The 23,921-nt window shown below is 41.8% G+C and overlaps 2 protein-coding genes across 4 annotated transcripts; one reads left to right on the top strand and one right to left on the bottom strand.

Annotated features, from left to right (window-relative positions):
- Positions 1-5,518: 5,518 nt before the first annotated feature.
- Positions 5,519-10,392, top strand: trim69 (tripartite motif containing 69). Its single transcript, XM_029444265.1, has 6 exons — positions 5,519-6,278; positions 6,764-6,859; positions 7,135-7,368; positions 8,005-8,027; positions 8,123-8,238; positions 8,924-10,392. The coding sequence occupies exons 1-6, from the start codon at positions 5,649-5,651 to the stop codon at positions 9,466-9,468; spliced, it is 1,644 nt and encodes a 547-aa protein (XP_029300125.1). The 5' UTR covers positions 5,519-5,648; the 3' UTR covers positions 9,469-10,392.
- Positions 10,393-11,341: 949 nt separating this feature from the next.
- Positions 11,342-23,827, bottom strand: LOC115016494 (bone morphogenetic protein 1-like). Of its 3 annotated transcripts, none has more exons than XM_029444262.1 (20): positions 23,534-23,827; positions 20,194-20,292; positions 19,932-20,081; positions 19,674-19,791; positions 18,660-18,838; positions 18,444-18,549; positions 17,234-17,358; positions 16,896-17,011; positions 16,532-16,634; positions 16,297-16,413; positions 15,981-16,126; positions 15,599-15,794; positions 15,391-15,516; positions 14,309-14,472; positions 13,988-14,168; positions 13,428-13,553; positions 12,622-12,749; positions 12,317-12,530; positions 11,868-12,118; positions 11,342-11,784 (listed from the first exon to the last, which is right to left on the bottom strand). In XM_029444262.1, the coding sequence occupies exons 1-20, from the start codon at positions 23,664-23,666 to the stop codon at positions 11,650-11,652; spliced, it is 2,913 nt and encodes a 970-aa protein (XP_029300122.1). In that variant the 5' UTR covers positions 23,667-23,827; the 3' UTR covers positions 11,342-11,649. The 3 variants fall into 3 exon arrangements, with proteins under 3 accessions (XP_029300122.1, XP_029300124.1, XP_029300123.1); XM_029444264.1 differs by having other exon boundaries at positions 13,988-14,144; XM_029444263.1 differs by having other exon boundaries at positions 14,309-14,469.
- Between the last annotated feature and the right edge of the window lie 94 nt (positions 23,828-23,921).

Raw genomic sequence — 23,921 nt, 5'->3', positions numbered from 1 at the left:
AGTGATCCTGCTCAGATATTAATAATAATAATAATAATAATAATAATAATAATAATAATAACAACAACAGGAGGAGTGTTATATTATTACATTTATAGAAAATCTTGTTGCTTTCTCAACAATTTCTCACTTTTATTCAGTTAATCAGTATTGTATTCAGCGAAGATCTTACTTAACAGGCTTATTTATTTTTTAATTTGTAAGTATCATTTTAATACTTAAACATTTCAATATTAAAATATGTATTGTGTAGTGGTCTTCCTAACACATGAGGGTTTGTTGCTTTGGTTGTTCTCACCAAATATAAAAAAAAACATAACTTGCCATTAACGTTGAATAACAGGCTGCAGGTAAGTTTATATAAGTTATATGTTTATAATGAAATGTGACTTTATAGCCCAGCTCGAGCACACTTTGGGCTGTGCACCTGTGTGTGTCATGGGTTTCACCTTAACTTGGAAGGAGTGCAGGAAGCTGCATCCTGGCTGTGCCCAAAATATATCTTACTCTCACATTGCTTCTTGCATCGGCTTATTTTATTGTCGGGGGGAATCTGACAAAAAAAAACTGAGAGGAAGAGAAACAGAGAAACAGAGAAATGGTTTTTCACTCTCTGGGCGAACCAACATCTTCTTTTATTCTAGACAAGGAATAAACACTGGACTAGAAACTCATTCATTTGTCAAAGAAAATACAAAAAAGGGGACTGGTTGTTCCTAAAATCACAAGGATGTTTAAACAAAAGGGAAGATGTTACTGTTGAGGACATGTTGTCCATCAGGGCTTAGGAAGGATGACGTCTGGGATGTTGAAATTTATCTGAGGTTGGCAGGAATGTTTTTAATTTTGCAGGTATTTAATACAAGGGGTGGTAACCCTCGAACACCGTGGTGGACCCCGGTGGTCAGGGAAGCCGTCCGACTGAAGAAGGAGTCCTTCCGGGTTATGTTATCCGGGAGGACTCCAGAAACAGTTGCAGGGTACTGAAGGACTAGAAGGGCGGCAGCTTCTGCCGTGTCAGAGGCAAAGCAGCGGGTGTGGGAGAAGTTCGGAGAAGCTATGGAGAAGGACTTTCGGTCGACACCAAGGTGCTTCTGGAAAACCACCCGGCACCTCAGGAGGGGGAAGCGAGGACCCATCCAAGCTGTGTACAGCAAGGGTGGGACCCTGCTGACTTTGACTGAGAAGGTTATCGGCCGCTGGAAGGAGCCCTTTGAGGAAATCCTGAATCCGACTAACACGCCCTCTATGGTTGAGGCAGAGCTGGAAGCTGATGGGGATCATCGACAATTTCCCTGATGGAAGTCACTGAGGTAGTCAAACAACGCCACAGTGGCAAAGCCGCAGGGGTTGATGAGATCCGTCCAGAAATGCTGAAGGCTTTGGGTGTTGAGGGGCTGTCTTGGTTGACAAAGTGAGAGTTGTGTCCGGATTCTCTGCAGTAAGTCGGACTCGTTCCCAGTGAATGTTGGCCTCCGACAGGGCTGTGCTTTATCACCAATCCTGTTTGTGATTTTCATGGACAGGATATCGAGGCGAAGTCGTGGAGGAGAGGGGTTGCAGTTCGGTGACCTGAGGATCTCATCGCTGCTCTTTGCAGATGATGTGGTCCTGATGGCATCATTGGTCTGTGACCTTCAACAGTCAACAGTCACTGGATCGGTTCGCAGCCGAGTGTGCAGCGGTTGGGATGAGGATCAGTACCTCAAAATCTGAGGCCATGGCTCTCAGCAGGAAACCGGTGGATTGCCTACTCAGGGTAGGGAATGAGCCATTACCCCAAGTGAAGGAGTTCAAGTACCTCGGGGTCTTGTTCGCGAGTGAGGGGACGATGGAGCGAGAGATTGGCCGGAGAATCGGAGCAGCGGGGGCGGTACTACAGTCACTTTACCGCACCGTTGTGACGAAAAGAGAGCTGAGCCAGAAGGCAAAGCTCTCAATCTACCAGTCGATCTTCGTTCCTACCCTCACCTATGGTCATGAAGGCTGGGTCATGATGGGTTTTCTCAGACAGGTGGCGTCTCCCTTAGAGATAGGGTGAGAAGCTCAGCCATCCGTGAGAGACTCGGAGTAGAGCCGCTGCTCCTTTACGTTGAAAGGAGCCAGTTGAGGTGGTTCATCTAGTAAGGATGCCACCTGGGCGCCTCCCTATGGAGGTGTTCCAGGCACGTCCAGCTGGGAGGAGACCCCGGGGAAGACCCAGGACTCGGTGGAGAGATTATATCTCCTCACTGGCCTGGGAACGCCTCAGGATCCCCCAGTCGGAGCTGGAGGATGTTGTCTGGAGAAGGGAAGATTGGGGTTCCTTACTGGAGCTGCTTTTCTGATCCCGGATCCGGATAAGCGGTAGACGATGGATGGATGGATGGATGGATGGATGGATGGATGGATGGATGGATGGATGGATGGATGGATGGATGGATGGAGGTATTTAATGATAAACCAAAGTATTAGACACATTTAAATTTGTGCTCAATGATGGTACTAAAGTAAAATTCCGGGGATCATCAAAGTCATTTTAGTCATGTTAATAACAAGGCTAAAATGTGAGAAATTGAAGCAATTTGGAATAGAAATGAGATCATTCAATTTATTTAATTTGCTTAAGGATGATTCTCAGATGTCAGAGAAATAATATCTTCACAGCTAACACCATAACTGAAGAAATTCAATATTTCCGTACCTTCTGTCCTTGTGCCTCTTATCTTCATACAGGTGCAGACACTGAGGTTATTTTTAGCCTCAGAGAGCCTCCAGTTTCCCTGGTGCCTCACACATCAGCTCAGGGTTTAATTGAGGTCAGTGTGTGTGTGTCCAGTGCAGATGTGCTTCCTGTGTTTGTGTGAGTGTGTGTGCTTGTGAAAAGGAGTCTCTTTTATTTTCTCTGTCCTCATGAATGTTGCATTTTCTTTCAGAATTTGCCACAAACACTCACATGCATGGCTGCACACATTTGTGCACATGTTCACACTTTGTCTCCAACTGTGCCACAAATATACACTGCTTCTTATCCTTCTGTATGATACATGAACATAGCATTAAAGGTTTCTTGTTGTTTTCACTTTGCAGTCATAACGCTTTCCCCAAAGGTCCAAACTCAAGATGATAAAGGAACCAGCTACCCCAATAAATAAAACTGTAAAATATAATAGTGTTTTATGTTTTAAATCTGACTTTGGCAAGAAATCTTTCTAAGAAGCGACACATTATTAAGAGTCTACATGTGAGAGTGACTGAGAGGCTGAATGCTAACATCAGCTTGCTAACAGATGCTCACAATGAAATGCTAACATAATGATACCAGGCCGGTATTAATTCAAAAGCTAATTATCTCAAAACAATTTGACTGTAACTGTAGTGAAGAGCATCAACTGTTTTTGCAGTATAAGTTTTAGGAGTTTAGTGCACTCCCTCACGCTTAAGTAAATTGTACTTTTATTTTCTACACTGGATACAATACTATAACCACTTACCCTCTGCTGGACCCCATTCTTTTTTTTCCCTAACCCATGAGGTTCCCATGAATCAACATTTTAATTGACTCAACAGTGCTAATCTGTCTCCTGTGTTAATGATGTGTGTGCAGGTCTGAGAAGCTCTGAAGATGGTCATTTTTTATTAGGGACCACTGAAGGTTACAAGTTAATTACACTATGTGCCATTAATTAACTTATTCTCTATTCAAACCTCAGTGAATATGGATAACAGCAGATAAAAGTTTCATATCATATTACCTTTCTTCTTGCATGTTTTCCAGTCATTGCACTTCATAACTAATGCAACACATTATGACCTGATTCAGGATGTTGGGATTTGATGTGCTCGTCATATTGTGTTCAGCTTATGTAATATTTCACAGTTAAACATGTGATAACCATGTACATGTTGCGTACACAAAAGCTTGTGCAGAAGGACGAAGCTATAAACATATACAAATAACCGTGAAGAGATAAACAATTACGTTAAATAAAAAATAATGGTGGAGAGAAAGAGTTTTTCCTGTTTATTTTTGGAAATATGCACACACGTTGAGCAAAATATGAATGTGTAAGATGTTTTGTGATGTAGAAGACAAGGCTTCACACCTGTTAATGTTCAGCACCACAGACAGCTCCTGCAGCTCTTCAGCACCACGGACAGCCAGTTCAGAGGTCACATGATTACACGTTCATGGCGCTCCAGAAGCACATCTGCAATTATCCGAGTGGTCGACTAAATCACAGGGAGAAGAAGCAGAGGAGAGTTATTGTCTGCTCCCACACTCTGCACAGATTTCATGTAGCTGCTCCCTCACACGCAGCTTTATCAGCTCTTCATCTCTTCATCTCTCCGTCAGCCTGGTCACAATCTTTGCTTTATGCTGTAGGTCTGCGTCACACAAAGGGTTGTGTGTGTGAGGGTTATTTGGTTCGAAATGATAGCACATTGCAGACAGAGAGGATCCCGCTCGTTTCTCATTTACTTTCCATTATTTACCACTTCTGTTTAGCACTCTTCTGTTTCCTCACTCTTGTGAGCCCCAGGGCCTCTGTGCTACTAGATCTACATTGTTAACTTATTAAACGTCTACCCGCTCTGCTCTATAACTAAAACGTTATTATTTAATTTTAGTAAATTATTTGTTTTTCTACTTTTACTTCACTGCATTTTGAAAATGGATAGTTTACCAGACATTTCAGGAATTATGAGCATAGATTTCGATCACTTTTATACACAGCTAATATTTATTATATTTTACTGTAAAATAATTCATCTTTGTTTCATTTTCAGTTTGGACACCAGATGTCACAATTGTCCATAACATGTCTGTCTGTCTGTCTGTCTGTCTGTCTGTGATGTAACACCCTGTAATATTTAAACTGTTAACATGCTGTTTCGTCATCGCAAGTCACAAAAAAAAACATCAGCGTAGGTGTTTTAAATGAACTTTAGTTTACTGGACAGATGTTCCAGGCCTCAGGGACCAAGCTGTAAATAGCTGTTATAATGAGGGGTGGGGGGGTAAGAAACTGACAGGATGCAGTACTTGTATTTGCTCTTGGTGGAGCTTTCTGCCTGCAGGACATTTTTCTTTCTCTTTGTAAAACTCTTAATGATCTTATTTACCCTTCAGCGACAATGATTACTTACTGGGCAGAGAGCGTCGCTATAAAAAGAAGCAGGAAATCTGTTAGTGGTGCTCAAAAACTTCTTGTTGCTCTCTTCAAGTCTAAAACACACACACACACACACACACACGCACACGCACATGCACACACACGCGCACACGCACACACACAAACATTAAAATGGATTTACATTTTTCTGTAGTTACTCTTCAGCCGATTAAGAATTTAATGACCTTTCAGCACTTTCTTGCACTTACTGGCCAGACTTCACTAAACAAACATGCCAAGGATAGAGTATCCACGGTCCGCCTCTGTTTCCTGACTAAGATGTGACGTCAGCCGGGAGCGAAAAGGGGGAGATTCCCTCACTATCTACTGAGGACGTGAGAGGCAGTGGCTGCTTCTGCACCACCCACTTCATTCCCCCACACTGAACAGGAAGACTGGAGGCCAAAGAGAGCAGCCACACTCTGAAGGAGAGGAAGGACGTGGAGGTCCAACTGTACAGTCAGAACAAAGGAAAACAATCAAGGTAAAGGAATGAGCAAGAATCAGAAAGACGTGAAGAAAATCCAGACAGTTTATCTGCAGAACTTGGAAAAACTTAACCAGGGGATAAAGTCAGATAAGAAAAGTTGGAAACCAAAGGAAGGAGACTTTGCTACACCGATGGAAAAGCTGCGACAGCCTCCCATAGCTGGAAAAGTAACCAAAAGCTCAGCACACAGAATCAGCAGAGATCTTACCTGCTCCATCTGTTTGGATCTTTTCAAGCAGCCGGTGTCTTTGCCCTGTGATCACACCTTCTGCCAGGGGTGCATCGAGGGTTACTGGACCGGCCCCCGGGGCACCATTCAGGGAGGCACGGGCTCCTGCCCTCAGTGCAGGAAGGTGTACCCCGGGGAAAGCTACAGGCCCAACCGCATCGTTGCCAACATCGTGGAGAGCTACTGTCAGGGTCTTGAGGAGAGCGGGACTGGACCTCGCCTGGCAGACGTTGAGGTGACGGAGAGGGTTCCTGCTCCGGTCCCATGCTGCAGCAGACACAGAGAGGAGCTGAAGCTTTACTGTGAGGAGGACCAGGAGCTGGTGTGTCTGGTGTGTGGACTCTCCCAGGAGCACAGGAATCATACCATGGTGTGTGTCCAGGAGGCTGAACAGAAGTACAGGGTGAGTTCAACTTTAAGGCGAGACAATAGACACAGACAATGTGTTGCTCCCAGTGGAAAGAAAACATCCAAAATATACATTTAGGTGTTTATTTTACGAACTTTGTCAATTTGTTTCTCCTATTTTCACCAAAAGTGATATTGCCTTATCTGCATAGGGAAGTATGTCTGTAATGGTCTTCTGTCTGTAATGGTGCCAATGTCCTTAAACTCAACATTGACTTTAATAGAGTTTCAAAAAATATCCTTATTTAGGGTGCAAGAGCTTCTTCCTTTCATTGTTGTAGTTGGCTTCATGTTAATCACTGCTGTGGCTCCTTGGTTTCCTACAGTACAGGAGCAGATGGCAGGAAACGTCTAAGAAGTTGTTTTCTTCTGTATCCATCTATTGTTTTTGCTCCAAATCAACTAGTAAAAAAAGATGACATTGTATTAGAAGTAAGAAGCGAATCGGTGTGCAGTGATGTTGTGTCTCTGCCCTGTCAGGTGTCTCTGAACAGCTCCATGGATTCACTTAAAGTTGAGCTCAACACGGCGCTGCAGTGTGACAGGGAAGTCGAGGATGAGGTTAAAAAGCTGAAGGTAAGAGGAAACGTATCAACATAAATATCACAATGCACACACTGCGATCACCACTGGACTAAAAATGTCCACTCCGACCTATTTAGTGTCTTAAAAATCTGATTTTACAAGAAATAAATGGATATATCTGCAAAACAAATGTGAAAATGTCTCTTATTTCCAAGACAGATTGTTACAGTGAAGAGCACAAAAAATGGTGTAGAGTTTCCATCTTTGTGAAAACACTGTAAGCGATTGCTCCCAGAGACAATGCTCATCTTCTTTCACCTACTTAGGAGCACACCGCTGACCTGAAGCAGCGTATTGAGGCTCAGTTTAGCGACCTCCACCAGTTCCTGTACCAGGAGGAGAAGCTGCTGCAGGTGAAGCTGAAGACGGAGGAGCGCAGGGAGCTGATCCGACTGGACGAGCACAAGGCCCTGCTGTGTGTGGAGATCTCTCGTCTGCAGACAGCCGTCCACGAGATAGAGGACAAGCTGAGAGAGCAGGACGCCTTCACCCTGCTCCGGGTAGGTTCAGCTCATATCAACTTCATACAGGACGGGAAAAAAATAGTCCATCTGGAAATTATTAACAGCATGATGAGTCAGCTCAGGGGATGATTAAGGGGAGAAATGCTGAGCGCTTGATTTTTTAATGATTGGTTTCTAGAAGTATTTATATCACAATGAAACAAGACAAAGTGGAGTGGTAAAATGTGGGGTGAAAGTTCATAATACTGTCCTATGTTTCGGTGCCAGAATGACTCCAACATCAACATTTAATCACTTAGCTGAGCGGGGTGTGACCACTTTAGCTTTACTTTTTAAGTGTGTACACTCTTCTTAAAGGCCATACGCATGTTGATCACACAGTTGCTACTTTTCTTGTAACAAAAGCCTTGAGCAAGTGAGTGGAGACCGGATGTAAGCCGGTGATCTCACTTGTTGATCTGGAGGATAAGGAGTTTAGCTCAGGCACGGGGCCATGCTTTAGGTCACAGCTGCGGGACTTTCCCCGGGCCACAGGGAGATCCCACAGGGTGGGATAGCGTGAGCGCAGACGTTGATGTAATGTGGAAAAAGCTTTTTCTTCTTTCAGATACAACAAAACTAATCACCAGTGTCTGTCCCTCTTGTCCTGTGTTTATTTCTGTCTCCTTTCAGAGCATCAAAGTCCTGCTCCAGAGGTGAGTGTGGGAAACGTTTTAACAAGTTTATCCTGGGCTAGGTTTTGTTTTTATTCTCTCTCTTTACTGTTCGGACTTTCTGCTTTTGTTGGAAGGCCTTCACTGAAGTTTGAGAAACCAACATTCACACCGCCCAGTCTGTGCGAGGGTCGGTTTGCGGGGCCCCTGCAGTACAGAGTGTGGAAATCTATGAAAGGAAGCATCTATCCAGGTACTTTAAAGGAATTCTTCACCCACAAAATGACCATTTGTATATCAATTCCTCATCCCATGTCACCTTGAATTCTTGAAGAAACTTTTTGTTTTCTCGCATGCCTCCACGCTGAACAAAGAATCCAAAAACTCTTGATGAATTAAAGTAAATGGGGCTTAGTTTAACAACGGCAAAACTATGAAAGCATCCGTTTACAAACTCTCCCACAACTCGTGCAGTATAATCCAAGTCTCATTTATCCAGTCGTATGCTCACTACTTTCTAAACACATCCATTTGAATTAAAACCTTACTAATTAAATCACTTTGCACTCGTCAGGACTCGCACTGATGAGTAAGCGCGCCTGTTCAAGCGTGAGACCTTTTAACTAGTGCGGTTTTATTGAAAAGGCATGTGTTTGGGAAGTAGTGAGTGTACGACTGAAAGAATGATGCTTGGATTACACTGCTCGAGTTGTGTGACAGTTTTGTATTCATCAAGCATGTTCTCCGTTTTTGGATTCTTCGGTCACTGAGGAGGCATGCCAGTAAAAAACTGTTTTCTTGAGGAAATTCAAGGTAACACGGGGTGAGTAATTGATATACAAATGGTCAAATGTAAACTACTGTACAAGCGCTGAATTACACTGACGCCATCTGAGCATCGACATGTGTTAATAAGTATCTTTTAAATCTGTTTTTAGTTCCGGCAGCCATCACGTTTAACTCCAGCACGGCCAACCCTTGGCTCAGCCTGACCTCCTCGCTCACCTGTGTTCGCTACCAGACCTTTAACCTCACCGTGCAGGACAACCCCTACAGGTTCAACGCTGCCCTGTCACTGCTCGGGAGCCAGGGCTTCACCCACGGGCGCCACTACTGGGAGATTGAAGTCTACAGCAGCACAGTCTGGACTGTGGGGGTGGCCCGAGAGTCGGTGCCCAGAAAGGGGGTCATCAAAGCCCTCCCAGCCAATGGCTTCTGGACTCTCTCCCTGTCTTACGGGATACAGTACATGGCTGGCACTTCACCCCCCACTGTCCTGTCCCTGGAGGAGCCTCTGGCCAGGATCGGTGTGTACCTGGACTACAAGAGGGGCCTGGTGTCCTTTTACAACGCAGAGTGCATGGCACACCTCTACACCTTCAGGGAGACCTTCACTGAGACGCTCTACCCGTACTTCAACTTGGGCTTTCTGGATAAAGTGCATGAAAATGAGCCTCTCAAAGTTTTCCTACCTAAGATTTAAAAAACTGTGACAAAAATGCAACTGAAAAGGGAACATAAGGTTAAAAAGTTACCAAACAAACATTAATCATTTATTTTTACTTTCTTTGTACAGAAGTAGAGATTTGTAATGTGCATTGTACTTTAGATATTAGAACTGTCCAATATAAACAGATGTTTCTTAAAGGTCCTGTGGAGTTGTGAAACAAACATTCAGCGTTACTCACCCAGACGACTTGTGTGTCCTTGAAGTCTTACAAACATGTGCATTTCCTTCCTCAAAAAACATTTGCGAAACTGATTTTCATTCCAGGATTGCTTATATCCATGTTAGCGAGCTCTCAGTCTTCTTCTTGCGTTTGTTTTTTTTGGCACATTGCAGCATATCCCGGTGTGTTACTGTCACCTGTTGATCAGTGTGACACCATCAGTAGAGCTGAGTTTTACTAGAGGACTAAAACTCCACAGGAAACATTAAAGTAACATTTGTGTAACACATTGATGAGTTTGTAGACTGGATCTACTGCCACACATTTAATTTCAGAGGAGCTGTGCTTCAGTGAAGAATGTGAAAGTGTCCGGTTTATTATTATTATTATTATTTTAATGATTCATTATCTTTCTTGTGCATGATACACTAAACTATCTTTATCACTCTATACTGTGGTTTTATGGACATGTTGAAAACATATACATTGTTTTAGCTGATTAGGCTCTATATCATACTAATGATGTATGTGGTGCATTCAGGGACCTTGGGAGATGTTATGCTTTTAGATTGGAACTTTTTTATGTGAACAAAAGGTTTTAATTTTGGATGTGTACTTTGTACTTGTTGTGCTAGATGTCTCGACTGTTGGCTGATCCAAGGGCTGATACATGTTAAGTGGCACCCAATGTCCCACTGAATGATATGGGGACATTTTAATAAAAGCATTTCTTGAAACTTTCTTCCAAAGTGCTTATTCAAACACACATTCAACACCCTTGTCATTTGTTTAGCTAACGTAGATGTTGAAGCACTATTTGTCATCATTTAAGAGTAACTGTCCCCATCGAGAGGTCACATGATCACACCTGAGACAGGGAGAGCCACACAAGCGCTTCTGCCTGGAAGGAAACGCCCCCCTTCAGGTGCAATCACTTCATCTTAATCACAGGCTCATGTCTGATCTCCCACAGATGTTCATGACAACTTTAAAAATGTACTCTTGAATCAATTTACAATGTGGCATAATGTGTCAGCTGTGTTTCACGGCTCTTTTACTCGTCATGACCGCCGACAAGACCGACCACATCCTGTAAGGTGCGTGTTCTGCTCTAACCACACCCACCGGTGATATCACAGTGTACTGACACACCTCCAGCGTTCACTTCTATGTCACTGGAGCCAGTTCAGAAATAAATCAAGATTTTAAGCTGGTGTACTTTATATATATAAATTATATAAATTATTATTATTATTATTATTATTATTATTATTATTGTTTGTTGCATGAGAATATAAAGCACAGAAACCCCACTCAAAATATACTGAGAGGAAAATGTCACTGAATGTCACTAAAGTCAATTTAAGGCAGGACAGAAAAATATTAAATAACAGCAGTTTAGCTTTCAACATATATTTTTTATTCCTGCAAACTCATTATTATTATTATTATTATTATTATTATTATTATTATTATTATTATTATTATTATTATTATTATTATTATTATTGTTATTGTTATTATTATTATTATTATTGTTATTATTATTATTATTATTATTATTATTATTATTATTATTATATGCATTTGTCCTGGGATTTAATATAACAAAGTGAACCTTCAATCCCAGACAGTAAAAAGTGACACAGTTGATATTATGATAAAAAAACAAACATGAAAACTATATCACAATATATACATTTTATATCTCAACACAGTGCTATGACTTAATCAGCTCATTACAGGCAGTGTCACTGAATTTACTCAAAATAATCACTGCAAACTAGTCCTCGCCTTTCATCCTATGAAGCTGTGGAAGAGGAAAGATGCAATGTGTCTGCATGGCTTCACTCTGTGTAACAAAATGTGAATGTAAAGTATGCGTGTTGGTGTTTGTGGTATCAATCCATGTATCCACTCCTCGCCTGCAGATGGGTGTGTCCGACCAAATGTTAGGGGTGAAGTCTCCATTTAGGTTTGGGGTAGTTAGACAGTCACTTGCTTTCGTGTAACGTGTCCTGGAACTTTGTGCTTGTGTAGCGTACATGAAAGCCTTTTTTATTGATGCTGTCGTCTGAGTGAAACTTTAAAACTATGCCGTCTCCGGCTGAGTAGACTTCCTCTGGGGCCTGAGAAAAAGAAAAAGACAAAAGGTTTAGGAAGTATAATATAAACAGTGTTTACTACACAAGACTGATATTTTTAGCCTTACCCCAGATCCACAATATCGTCCCAGCCTCGGAGACTTGATGTCAGCGCCGTCATACAGCTCCACGTAATCATACCCGCAGTCTGCCTCCTCCTCGATCTCAAACACTTGGAAGATGATCTCCACTCCGTAACCCTTCTCAGCAGAGACCACCCACAGACAGTCGGAGCCGCCGGGGTAGTTGTTATCTCCAAACTGGGCATGAGAGTAAAGATCTTTTGACTTGACCTCGGCTTTCAGGCTTCCTCCACATTCTGGGAATTCACAACCACAAAATTAGAGGGTCACAAAGAGGACCTCGTAAAAAGTGAGGAAAGAATGATACTTTTCTAAACACAGAGGAAAACAAACCCAAACATCACATTTTTGGTATTCTATTCTTTCTCCAAAGTGCCATTTTAATAATTTTCCAGGCTTTTTGGGTGTAGAAAAGTTACGCTTGCTTTGCCCACCTGCTCTGTATGAAGCCTCAAAGCCTCTCTTCTGCACCGAGTTGTCTGAGAAAAAACGCAGGAACATTTTGTTGCCAGTGGAGACGACTGGAGAAGGTTTTTTGGTGCCACAGAAGCGTCCGAGACTCTGGGCACGTGCGTCTTGTCCGTCGTAGATCTCCAGATGGTCGTAAGCACATTCCAGATGAGCCTCCATGTCGATCTCGTTAAAAACCTGAAAGTTATTTTAAAAAGCTATGAATTATCTCGATAAGTTGCTTTTTAAGTCTTTAATGCGGGTCATGACAAAGCATCCATTGACATACTAGTTTGATACGATGGCCCGGGGTTGTGGACAGAGACCAGGTGCAGGCCTTCTTGCTGGGATACTTATCAGGCCAGTTGGGGCTGCTCATTGTGCCTGACACCGTGTTTACAGCATTATCACAGCCCGCTGAAAAACAAAGTGTGTTCACATCATTTACTTCTCTTCATGTGTCCTCTGGGGTCTTTTTTTTTTTTTTGAATAGGCATTCATCACAAGTAATCAGTGGCTATAAGTAGTTCCTAAGAAATCCATCCACACTGAGAAAATCCATCATCAACACACTCTGTATGTGTGTATCTGATTTTCGATTATCTCGCCAACTCCTGGATCGATCTACTTCACGGCTGACAGATGTGTTGCTGAAGACCCGAGGGAGTGCAGGAAGTTATTCGGATCAGCACCAGTCCGGCCGGGCTTTGGTTAGCGCATGCGCTATAAGTGCAAATAGACGCGCATCAACATCCACACAACAGCGCGGCCACGTCCACTAACGGCCACTATCGTATGTGTCTGTATGTTTTCTCCCAGGAAGCAGCAGCACAAGCTCATCTGGGCACGACAGTGTGTGTATATATAAAGATAATATTTACAGCTTATCAAACAAAGTACCAAAGTTGAACGCCCCAGCCTGTGTGCCCTCATGACTTTAAATGTCAGCTGACTCTCACGAGGTGATAAACTCAAAGGACTGGATTTAAAAAGGTAAAGAATCAAAATAAGACATTTTATCCAGACTTTCTGTAGTTTGGGTGAACTGACCCTTTAAATCAAACACATGAGAGGACAGCAGAAACACTTCTGTACCTTCCTTGCAGTCGTGCTTATTATCGTGCAGCATGAAGCCGCTGCGGCACTGACAGCTGTAGCTCCCGAAGGTGTTCACACATTCATGCTGGCAGCCTCCGTTTTCTTTGGAGCACTCGTCTATATCTGTTTAGACGTTTAAAGAATTTGAATTAAAAGAAATCCTTTGCACAACATTGGCATCTGTCACAACAGGCTGCAGAAGACTTGCAGAACTTATTGAGTTAACATTTTACGCCAAGATGTGCAGACATACAGACTTTCCTCAAGGAGGAAGAATCTGCAGTATGAAAAAAATTCAGACCCACAACCCTGCAAAATATCTCTTGGGTTAGAGCATTATGTTTATAAAAGCTCAGTCCTTCCAGTCCACAGAGCCAAATGGAGGGTTGCCAAATACATCCAGAGCCTGTGTTTCCACATGTCTCAGATCTTGCTTCAGAATTGCATTGTTTTTGGAGTGGAGTGGTGTTTTCCTTCTGTACCAGCTCTTTGACATTATGTAATACTTCCTCAGTATCTCCTTCCTCAATGCTTCCTGAATAATTCTCATGACTTACCAGAGAAGAAGTGAGCCTTGAAGCCCCTCTTGGAGACGGTGTTGTCAGACTTGAACTCGATCCTCATGTTGTTGTGTTGGGAGGTGATCACCTCGGGTTTCTCCGCTCCACAGAACTTTCCATGGAGCTCAGAGTCTGAACTCAACCCACTGCGCACCTCCACATAATCATATTTACACACCTGATGGTAAACACTGGACAATTTTACTTACTAAAGAGGACAAAGAATTGGCCTGATCATGATTTTAGCAGGTTGTTTGATAAGTCAGCAGAAAGATATATTACCTATAAACAGAAAAAACATCACTTTGATAAACTTACATCATTCCCTTCGGTCTCAAACACATCGAACACCAGAGTGATGCGGTACTGAATGGGTGCCACCAGCTGCCACACACAGTTCTTGTTGGGAGGGTATTCTTTGGGCCACCCAGGGGTGGTGAGGGAGCCATTCAGCTTGGTGATGAACCCGCCACAGGCAGCTGCTGGTGGGGGAAAACACGGAAGCATAAATTACATCACCCATTTGAGTGAATATGTGAATTTCTTGAACCTATTATCTAATCATTTAACTGCAGAAAAAGATTAGCTCTTAATTAACGGGATCTTAATTACTAGAACTAAAGTTACAACCAAGTTAAATCTTCATAGGAAATAGTGGTACTGGAATAAATGCTCTAAGATTGCAGAATAACATTTGATATATTTCTATAAAATTAAGGAATGCACTCGAGGGAAATGATTCTATATTTTTACTGTTTGAATGAATCAAATCAGTGTAACAGGCTGTCAAGGCTCAAAAAGACAGAAAGAGAGTAGTGCCCTCTTGTGGTAGAAGAGAGACTACAAGGGAATCATGTCTCCACTTGACATTAACCTGTGTTCGTTACAAACTCTTGACCTGAAGATGAATGAACTCAGTGGAAACAGTTTAACACTAATACTGTAAACAGGAGGAAACAGTTGCTGATATGCAGATTTTATTACGTTTGACAGAGCCAGGTCTGCTCTTTCCCCCTATTTTGTGAAGTGTTCATGCATGGGTGGGATTAATGTCTGATTGTCTATAAAATGCACCTTCAAAAATAATCCAAATTGAAAAATGTAAATGCCTTTAATTAACCTGGCAATATGTTTGTTGGTTAATAAAATGACCAAACACTACTTTTGAAAGGAGACTTGCATTGGTGACCAAATCTCACACATGCAATGAGTCACAAGCTGCAATAAGCACAGTACACCAGAAGGATCCAAAGAGCACCTGAATGTGATCACCACAAAGATCCAGCACTGCTTCCACTCCATTGTCTTCTTGGGTGCATTGTTTATGTATGTTGCAGTGAGAGAAGTACAGATTGAACTAACTTGCAGGCTCAGTGTGTGGAGTCGTGCTCTACACTCACTCTCACAGCTGCGTTTGTCAGCTGCCAGCTCATATCCGGGGTCACACGCACATCTGTAGCTGCCCAGCATGTTCAGACAGCGCTGCTCGCAGTGACCGTTGTCAGGTCTGGAGCACTCGTCCATCTCTGGCAAAAAAAAAAATTGTCAAAATAAAACCAAAAGTATTTTTCCAATTGTGGCAGTTTGTAACTGAAATGACTTTCCGACCTTTAAAAAAGTTGGCTGCAAACCCAGCTTTGTTGACGGAGCCGTCAGACACAAACTTCAGCCAGAGTTGATTGGAGCTGCTTTTGATGTCGTCCGGTTTGTCGTAGCTACAGAAACGTCCGAGCAGCGGGCTGCTCTCCGAGCTGCCATCCCTCACCTCCACGAAGTCGTAGGCACAGCTGTCATGTTTCTCAATCTGCAGGGGAAGCAAGCACAGTGAAGTTTGCAAAGAGACATTGCAGAAGATGATTGTGATGTTTCAACAGGCCTTTCTGGCCTTTCAAGGTCGAAACAAAAAGTAAGAGCTAAGAAAAATAAAAGTAAGATGAAGGAACATGAGGTCGCATTATATTGGTACTTTACACAATAAGAGTTATTTTACCTCAAACGACTGAAAGGAGAGGCCAACATCAAAACCCTCTGGTACTGTGATTTTCCACACACACACTTTGTTGGACTGGTAGTCATCGGGATAATTGGGAGATTGGATCTGGCCGCTGTCCCGCTTCACCTCTCCCCCGCAGATGGCTGCACAGGAAGTGAGAAGTGATTTGTTTCGACCAGAGATTAGCTTTCAATATTTCTACCTTCAGTTGCCTACATTTTGCAGTTAAAAGGAACTGGAAAACCTGGTGTAATTGCTGATGGCTCACACGAGATTATACGAAAAGTGCATATTAAAATAGTCAATGTTGTACCTTCATAGACTGCTGAAAAGCCTTTGCCCAACCAGCTGCTGCTGCTTCTGAATTCAATCCACAGTTGACTGTCGGTTGAGATGATTTGATCTGGAAGTGTGTCTCCACAAAAACGGCCTGCCAAAGTACATGACAAAATAATACTTCACAGTACTTAATACTGAGTGTATGACACAGGAATGACACTTTATAGTAGACAGAGAGAGGAGGTCTATTTTAAATCAAACTTAAAAACCTTTCAGAGGAGCTTTTCTCCAGAACCCATCTCGAACCTCCACGTGGTCGTACCAACACAAGTGACTCCTGAAGAGATCCATGGAAGTAAAATTCAGAACAATCTGAGACAGAAGAAGACATGGAGGGAAGATTTTAAGATTCAACGTTTATCTAGATTCACAAGAGTTGAAAATATTTAAACGAGGTTTGAAAAATGTGACATTGAGGTAGCCATATACTGACTTTTTTTATCCCCGTATTTGGGATTGGGAAAGTACATTTATTGAACATCATGATATGGCACTGGCATTCATTAAGTCAGTATAACTTGATCAGTTTGGCTACTTGTCTTATTGAATGAACTGTTATTTGTCATCGCGCACCTTCTCTCCAGGAGTGACAGAAATCCTCCAGACACAGTGAGCGTACGCTGAGTAACCGTTTGGAAAACCGGGAGAAGAGAAGTTTCCAGCGCTCTCCTGCAGGCTGTCCCCACATCCTTTAACAACCACACATCATGACACACACATGGTTATACCACAATAGACCGGCGGAGTAACAATAAAGTCCCAGAAAGAAGAAGAGAGAATATTTTAAACTGTTTGTTTTAGCTTTTGTGCACAGGCATGGTGTGTCATTTTGTTATTGGCACTGAAAATAATAAAGATACCCAAAAATAAATTTGGGTGATGATGCTTTCTACACATATACAACAGCTTACTTGCACACTTGTAGAGTTTGCGGGCTTGTGCAATGTCCCCTTTGCTAAGCATAGTCCTCTGTCCAATGGGTGGCCTGACTCCGTTGACGTCGTAACGGGGCAAGATGGTGTCTAAGAAGATGCCTCTGTTTTGACAAATCACAAAGTAGTAACAAAGATTAAAAAAGAATATAATAATTTAAAAATCAATTACAGCCCACGAAGCCTAATGAGGATAAACATCGTCTAACTACGCAGGTGTGCAGGAAAATGGGATTTTTAAAAGTCCACACAGAGAGAATCTTTTTTTGTTTTGTTTTAAAGATCCGACTCCTGTTCAACACCTTGATACTTTATTGATTCTGATAATCTCTCACTGGGTTTGGAGGTCACTTTTGCACAGTTCCCATGGTGACTCACCCATGAATGACAGGCATGTGCAAACAGAGCACTCTGAATGGGGCCTTTCGACGGTGCCAGCCGGCTCAGTGGAGCCCGCTCCTGAATGCCAGAAAAAAAAGGCCACTCCAGCCCAAATTGTTCAACAAAGCCTGAACTGCCAGGCTTTTATTTAGCTTGGCTCGCCTCCATAACCCACACCAGCGAAGCAGCGGTGGAGGTAAAAAACCAAAGCCCAGAGAAAAGCAACGGGGCAACAACATGCACGAGACAGAAATGAAAAGGAGACTAGTGTGAAACCATTTCTGTGACAATAAAAGATCAAATCCCCGGAGGTTTCCTATGGCGCTTGTTTAGCAGAGCTGAATGTAGGAACAAACACCAGGTCAGTGGAGTAGCTCAGCTGATAATGCAGCATGACATTAGGGGCAGTTAGGGAGGTCAAATAGACCCATAGACCCTGTATTGAATACTGTGCGACTACAGTAACAAGACAGAACTCTTATTAGTGAAATAGTGAATTAAAGGTCTTAACAACAGGAATGTAAAGGAGTTTAATCCCTGCTTGTCAGAAGTAAGGTGGTGGTGACGATGGCCTGGCCCCCTGTATAATACCAGTTAAAATATACAGACAGGCGGGACAGAGTGAATCACTAAATGTTTAGGGTTGAGAGGCAGCTGTTTAATAGCCTGTTAACATAATAACATAAAACAGGGTAGAAGTGGAAACAAAGTACAGCTGGGAAATAAAAAGTGATGAAATCCTTGCAGTCGCTTTAGCACAAAACTAACTTTCAGAAAGAAAAGCGTAAAAAAGCATCACAATGCCAACCTGGAAAATGTATTTCTTGCATAATGCATGATGCTGCCAAAGTCGTATACCTCCCCAAGTGAGTCGACCTCGCCTGGCTCCATCTTCAGGAAGTTATACTCCTGTCCTATTCATGAACACATAATCAGCAGGGCTAAATGCAAGGAAAAACATCTGGAGGGTCAGTAAGCACTCCCATGTTTTTACACTTTACACATCAAAGCTCAGTAACGGTACCTGGTTGGATGTTGTCCCTGATGATGCTTACATGCTCGTCCCGGTCCGGACGTGTGTGTTCGTGCCAGAAGCCGATCACGTGGCCCAGTTCATGCACCACAATGCCAAACTTGTCACAATTCTTTCCTATAGAGATGGCCTGGGGCCCGCCACCTCTCCTCCCCACGTAGGAGCAACACCTGCAGGGGGAGACACCGTTCCTGGAGCATTTACAGAACGAACACTGAGCTGCTTGTGAATACCACCATGTGTTTGCAAGATTAAACTCCTTAATTATACGTTATCTATACTTTTCTTTTTTGTAGTATGAAGGTTTTACAGTTTTAGGTTCTTGGATGTAATTTCTCTACAGGCAGCCATGGCCTTCTATTGATTTCTGTGTACTTCGATATTCAATTAGCTGTCACATGTTAGAAAACAGTTGCTTTGTTAACAAGTACAGTGTAAATAAAATAAATCTGTTTGGCTTCGATGTGAGTGAAGACTGGGCTACAAGCAGAGGCATTTTATATATGCAAATAAATTAATAAATAGAAGTGAACAAAACCTAAACAAATTAAATGCTTTAAAGGGGACATACTGTATCATGAAAAACTAACTTTTTCAGTACCAGATACCAACACAATCTGTGAAATAAAACAACCAGTCAGTTGTTTGTGCGCTGCCTTGATTAGAAAACAAGTCATTCAGATTTGGCTTCCCCTTCTTATGTCACATGCATTAGAATATAACGCCCCCCATCTGAGCCCCTCTGGCAACGGCTTGAGAACTACCTTTGCAATTTTCCTCGCAAGCAAATCAGAGCACACTGGGTTTTTTTTTGGGAGGGGGGCTTAAAGGGGCTTAAAGGGGCTGGATATATAAGGTACATTCAGATAGACAGCGTGAGAAAAATATTGTGTCTTTTGAACATTAAAGCATGTAAACATGTTCTAGTAGTAAACCCAAAATACAAGAATGAACCTGAAAATTACCTTTACATGTCCCCTTTAAAAGTGGTTAATGAGCACTCACCCACAGGGTCGGTAGGTGAAAACAATGTAGCTTTCTTCAGTCGTCCTCTCAGTGAATGTTACACAAGTGTTTTTCTCCCAGTGACGCATCGCCTGACGGAAAATGGCTCTCTGACTGCCTGAAAGGAATTAAGAGTTTGAGAGCTTCAGCAGGCCACAAGGACCCGCACAAGGACAGCGAACACATGCCGGCTGTGTATAGCAGACAACTCCCCTGTAAGAATATATGAATGTTTTACTTATTTAATTCAGAGTTTACCAGTGAAGTTCCCACTGATCAGATACGGGATGATGCCATCTGGCCACATTCGCTCAGGTCTGGAGGTAGCTGCTCTCCTCCGACGATGGACACGCTGCCTGCCTGCAGCTCTCTTACTCCGCACGCTCCCACTGGAAGTGGAGCTGTTAACTGTAAAATAAAAAAATAAAAATCTGTATTGACCATCATCTCTTTATTTGAACTCACCAGTCAGTCAGTTAGAATTATTCATAGGCTAGTAAACGTATTTCTGTTTTGATACCTGAGTCTGCGTGGTTGGACTGTGCAACATCATAGCTGTGGGCTGCTCTGAACATGCGGAGGTCATCTTCATCCAGGGCAATATCTCCCCAAAAGGCAGCTGGGGAACACATATACAGATACTGATACACAATACACACATGAAGAGGAAATTATGATAAAAAAACAAATTAAGCAATACATTTCATTAAAAGAGACGTTAGCTTAGCTTAGCATAAAGCCTGGAAACAGCTAGCCTGGCTCTGTATAGAAATGGCAGCACCTCGAAAACTCTAAATAATGTTACGCTATCTCATTTCTTGTATTCATACAAAATTCAGAGAGTAAACACATGGTTTTATGGAGGGTTATGTGCACAACTAAAATAAATAAGATAGAAAAATGTGAATTAGTGAGCTTCAGATGTGTTTTAGCCTTTGAACAGAGCCAGGCTATCTACCCCAGTTTCCAGTCTTTATGCTAAGCTAAGCTAACCATCTGTTGGCTGGAGCTATACAGATTTAATGAACAGATTTTAAAATGGCATTGGTCTTATCATCCAAAGATAGGCAAGAAAGCGTATTTCCCAAAATGTAATACTACTTATTTTAAGTAAAGTGTAACTAGAAACCTTAATCTGAGGATAACTGAACTTTAAAAATGTAGAATTTCAAGTCTTATTGTTTCATATTACAAACCTGGAACAAAAATGCACATATATTAATATGTTACACTCACCATCTAACTATATGCAGTAGTATAACGCTGTTTGGGTAGATGGTTAGTTAAAACTGATCTTTAAACTGCATCTCAACAGCAGCAAAAACTCCCTGCATGCTTTACTGTGTGTGATATGAGTCCTGACAAGAGGTCTGAACTAACTCCATGTGTCTGTTTGATCAGCAAACACTCCTCCTGAGCACACACAGTGAACTGAATACTTTACAGGATTGTGATCACGCTGTGCTGGACTTTTACTCAAACGGCAAAGAACCACCACAAAGAAATATTGTATGAGCTTTATATGAATGACGTTTTCAAAGTTGTGCGTTTCCCAAATTGACACAACTCTGTTGTAGTTAAGTGGTCAATGAGCAGGATATGTTTTCATATTCATGCTCAGCAACTCATTAACCCAGGAGTGAAGTTCTCTACATGGGAGCAAAGACCTTCACATGCCTGATAAGGTGAAGTGCGGCATCTTTTACCAGCTTTATGGACTAAACATATTTATTTACCAGTCAAATTATTATGAGAGGAAACTCACTGTCTTCTAAAATTAACGTAACCAACAAACTAAATTATCCTCGTGGATCAATGTTTGTTTTGTGTGCGTTTAGTTTAGCAGCATGGAGTTCCCAAACATTATCTTTTGTATGAGACTCTGAGATCATGTTATAATGTTAACAGGCTCCATCTTTTCTACAGTAGCATAAAATGCCAAGTATGGAAACGTGTTCTTGCATAACAGCATAGCTCAGAAACTGGAAGATAAAAGGGATGAAAGTGCTGAAGAGTTGCAGCTGAAGATTGGGAGACAAAGAAGAGCAATCTTAAGCAATCAAAAATGCCAAAAGCAGGAATGAGTAATGTCTGGGACAGAGAATTGGACTAAGGTCGGGTTGCATTGAATGGGAACACCTTCAATTTATGCCTTAAAATACAAAGTCGAACAACAAGACACAAAAACATTAGAATCTCAATAGCTAATACTGAAGTCCAAATTAGGATCTTCTGGCTCCAGTAACTGACGAAGACATCACTGAGTGGGAAATCTAAATCCAAGCTTCGAAATGTCTCTTCTGAAACCTAAAGCTGACATCACACACACATTGTGTTCATGTTTTCTAACTAACATTTAGTTCCCATTATTATGACCTCCTCGTGTTTTACTAGTCGGGCCGACCAGCTCACCAGAGTCACTCCCATTAAATACTTAATTTAGCCGCGTGATGTAACAACCTTTGAAAGTCCAAATGAAAAGACTTAACAGGCCCTGTGTCGTCCTTTGAAGTGAATTCACTCATGCAAAGGGTGACTGTAAATGACTGTCACCCCTGCAGTGTGCACCCCATGCCCTGAAGCCAGAGGGATTTCACCGGCGTCCAGCCGAGGACTGCACTGGCACAGCCTCAATGACCTCAAGTCTCCAGGCAACTGCCTCGGAAAAGAAGAGTTGTGTGTTTTGGAAGTTTTCAGAAGTCACAAGTGAAAAGGGACCCCAAACAGCGGGAGGCCTACTAATAACCAAAGTAATTGTTTGGCATGTTAGATGATGGAATAAAGTTGTATTTCTTTAACACTGCAGAAGGCTCATTGCAAAGATGTGGCAGACGGATGAATTAAATCAAAGACACAATAAATTCAGGTTTTCACATTCAATTGATGATGCATGACGATATGTCATCACTATCCTCTATATCTGCATATCTATTATTATGTTTTATTGAATGTTTCTTGTTCATAAGAGTTTATTTTTTAGACAAACTTGCTTTCTTTATCTTAAACCAGCAGTTTAATGTCACTAAATACATTTGCATCAAGTACTGCACCTAAGTACAATTCTGAGGTACTTGTACTTCACTTGAGTACATCCATTTTAAGCTATTTGATACTTCTACTCCACTACATTTCGGAGACAAAAAGCGTATGTTTTACTCCACTACATTTATTTGACAGCTGTAGTTATTATAGTACTTTGGATATCTTTATGTTGCTCATAAACTATGAATCTTTTCTGTAGACGAAACTACCACTTATATAAAAAACATTAGAAAAACCATAGAATGCACTGACATGCATTAGTAGTAATAATCTAATATGGCATTATAAATGAGTATTATATAATATAATCTATTATATTTTGTTTATTATAAACACAGGACTTTTACTTGTAATGGAGTATTTTCATATTGTGGTATTAGTTCTTTCACATAACTTGAACATTACTTGAGAGGCTACAACACACTTCTAGTTTAAACCAAGATTAAAAGACCACAGAAGTGACGAATAGAGCAAATAAATAAAGTGGTACAAACATCTGGAAATATAGTAACAACAAGAAACTATAAGTTTCACTGCGACAGTATTGGTGTTTTTGCAGTAACCTATAACGCAGGTTAACACCTAATTATTAAATATTGACAATAGGATGAAAATATGGAGGCAATTTATTTTGCATTTTTTCGCATGGAAATATTTGTATTATTTTACATGTAATTCTAAATTACCAGCTGTCTTTACATCTACATAATTAAGAGCAACATTGCACTTATAGCTAACAGTGATTAGCACCTATTGGGGCTGAAAACACATTACATATACATCAAAAGGAATTGAAAAGATCAATAAATTCACAGTACCAGCTTTACAGGGATCCTTGTAGTCGATTGCATCACCGGGGTAGGTAGAATGAGTGTCCACAATCTCCCAATCAGCCGCCAGAGAAACGCGCAGACTGCACAGCAGGAACATACATGTTGCAGCGACTTCCATTACTTATCATCAAATATCTCCGATAGGTAAAGTTGTAAATATAGTGGGAAAAGAAAAGAGCACAGAAAAAAAAGTTCCTCGACAGCAGCGGTGTGATTTCAGGAACACAGCGCTGTTTTCTCACGTCTCCATTCTGCTGCAGTGATTCGCTGCCATAGAGGACCGAGAGCAGAGCACACACAGCTCACAGCAACACACACATCCATGCATCTGCAGCCAGAGAGGTACTTCACCTGCCGGCAGATGGGTTATGTA

The sequence above is a fragment of the Cottoperca gobio genome, chromosome 12 (assembly GCF_900634415.1).
Source record: "Cottoperca gobio chromosome 12, fCotGob3.1, whole genome shotgun sequence".
In the NCBI taxonomy this organism is placed as follows: Eukaryota; Metazoa; Chordata; class Actinopteri; order Perciformes; family Bovichtidae; genus Cottoperca; species Cottoperca gobio.
Note: the sequence above shows the minus strand (reverse complement) of the source record. Positions and strands in the feature narration are given on the sequence as shown.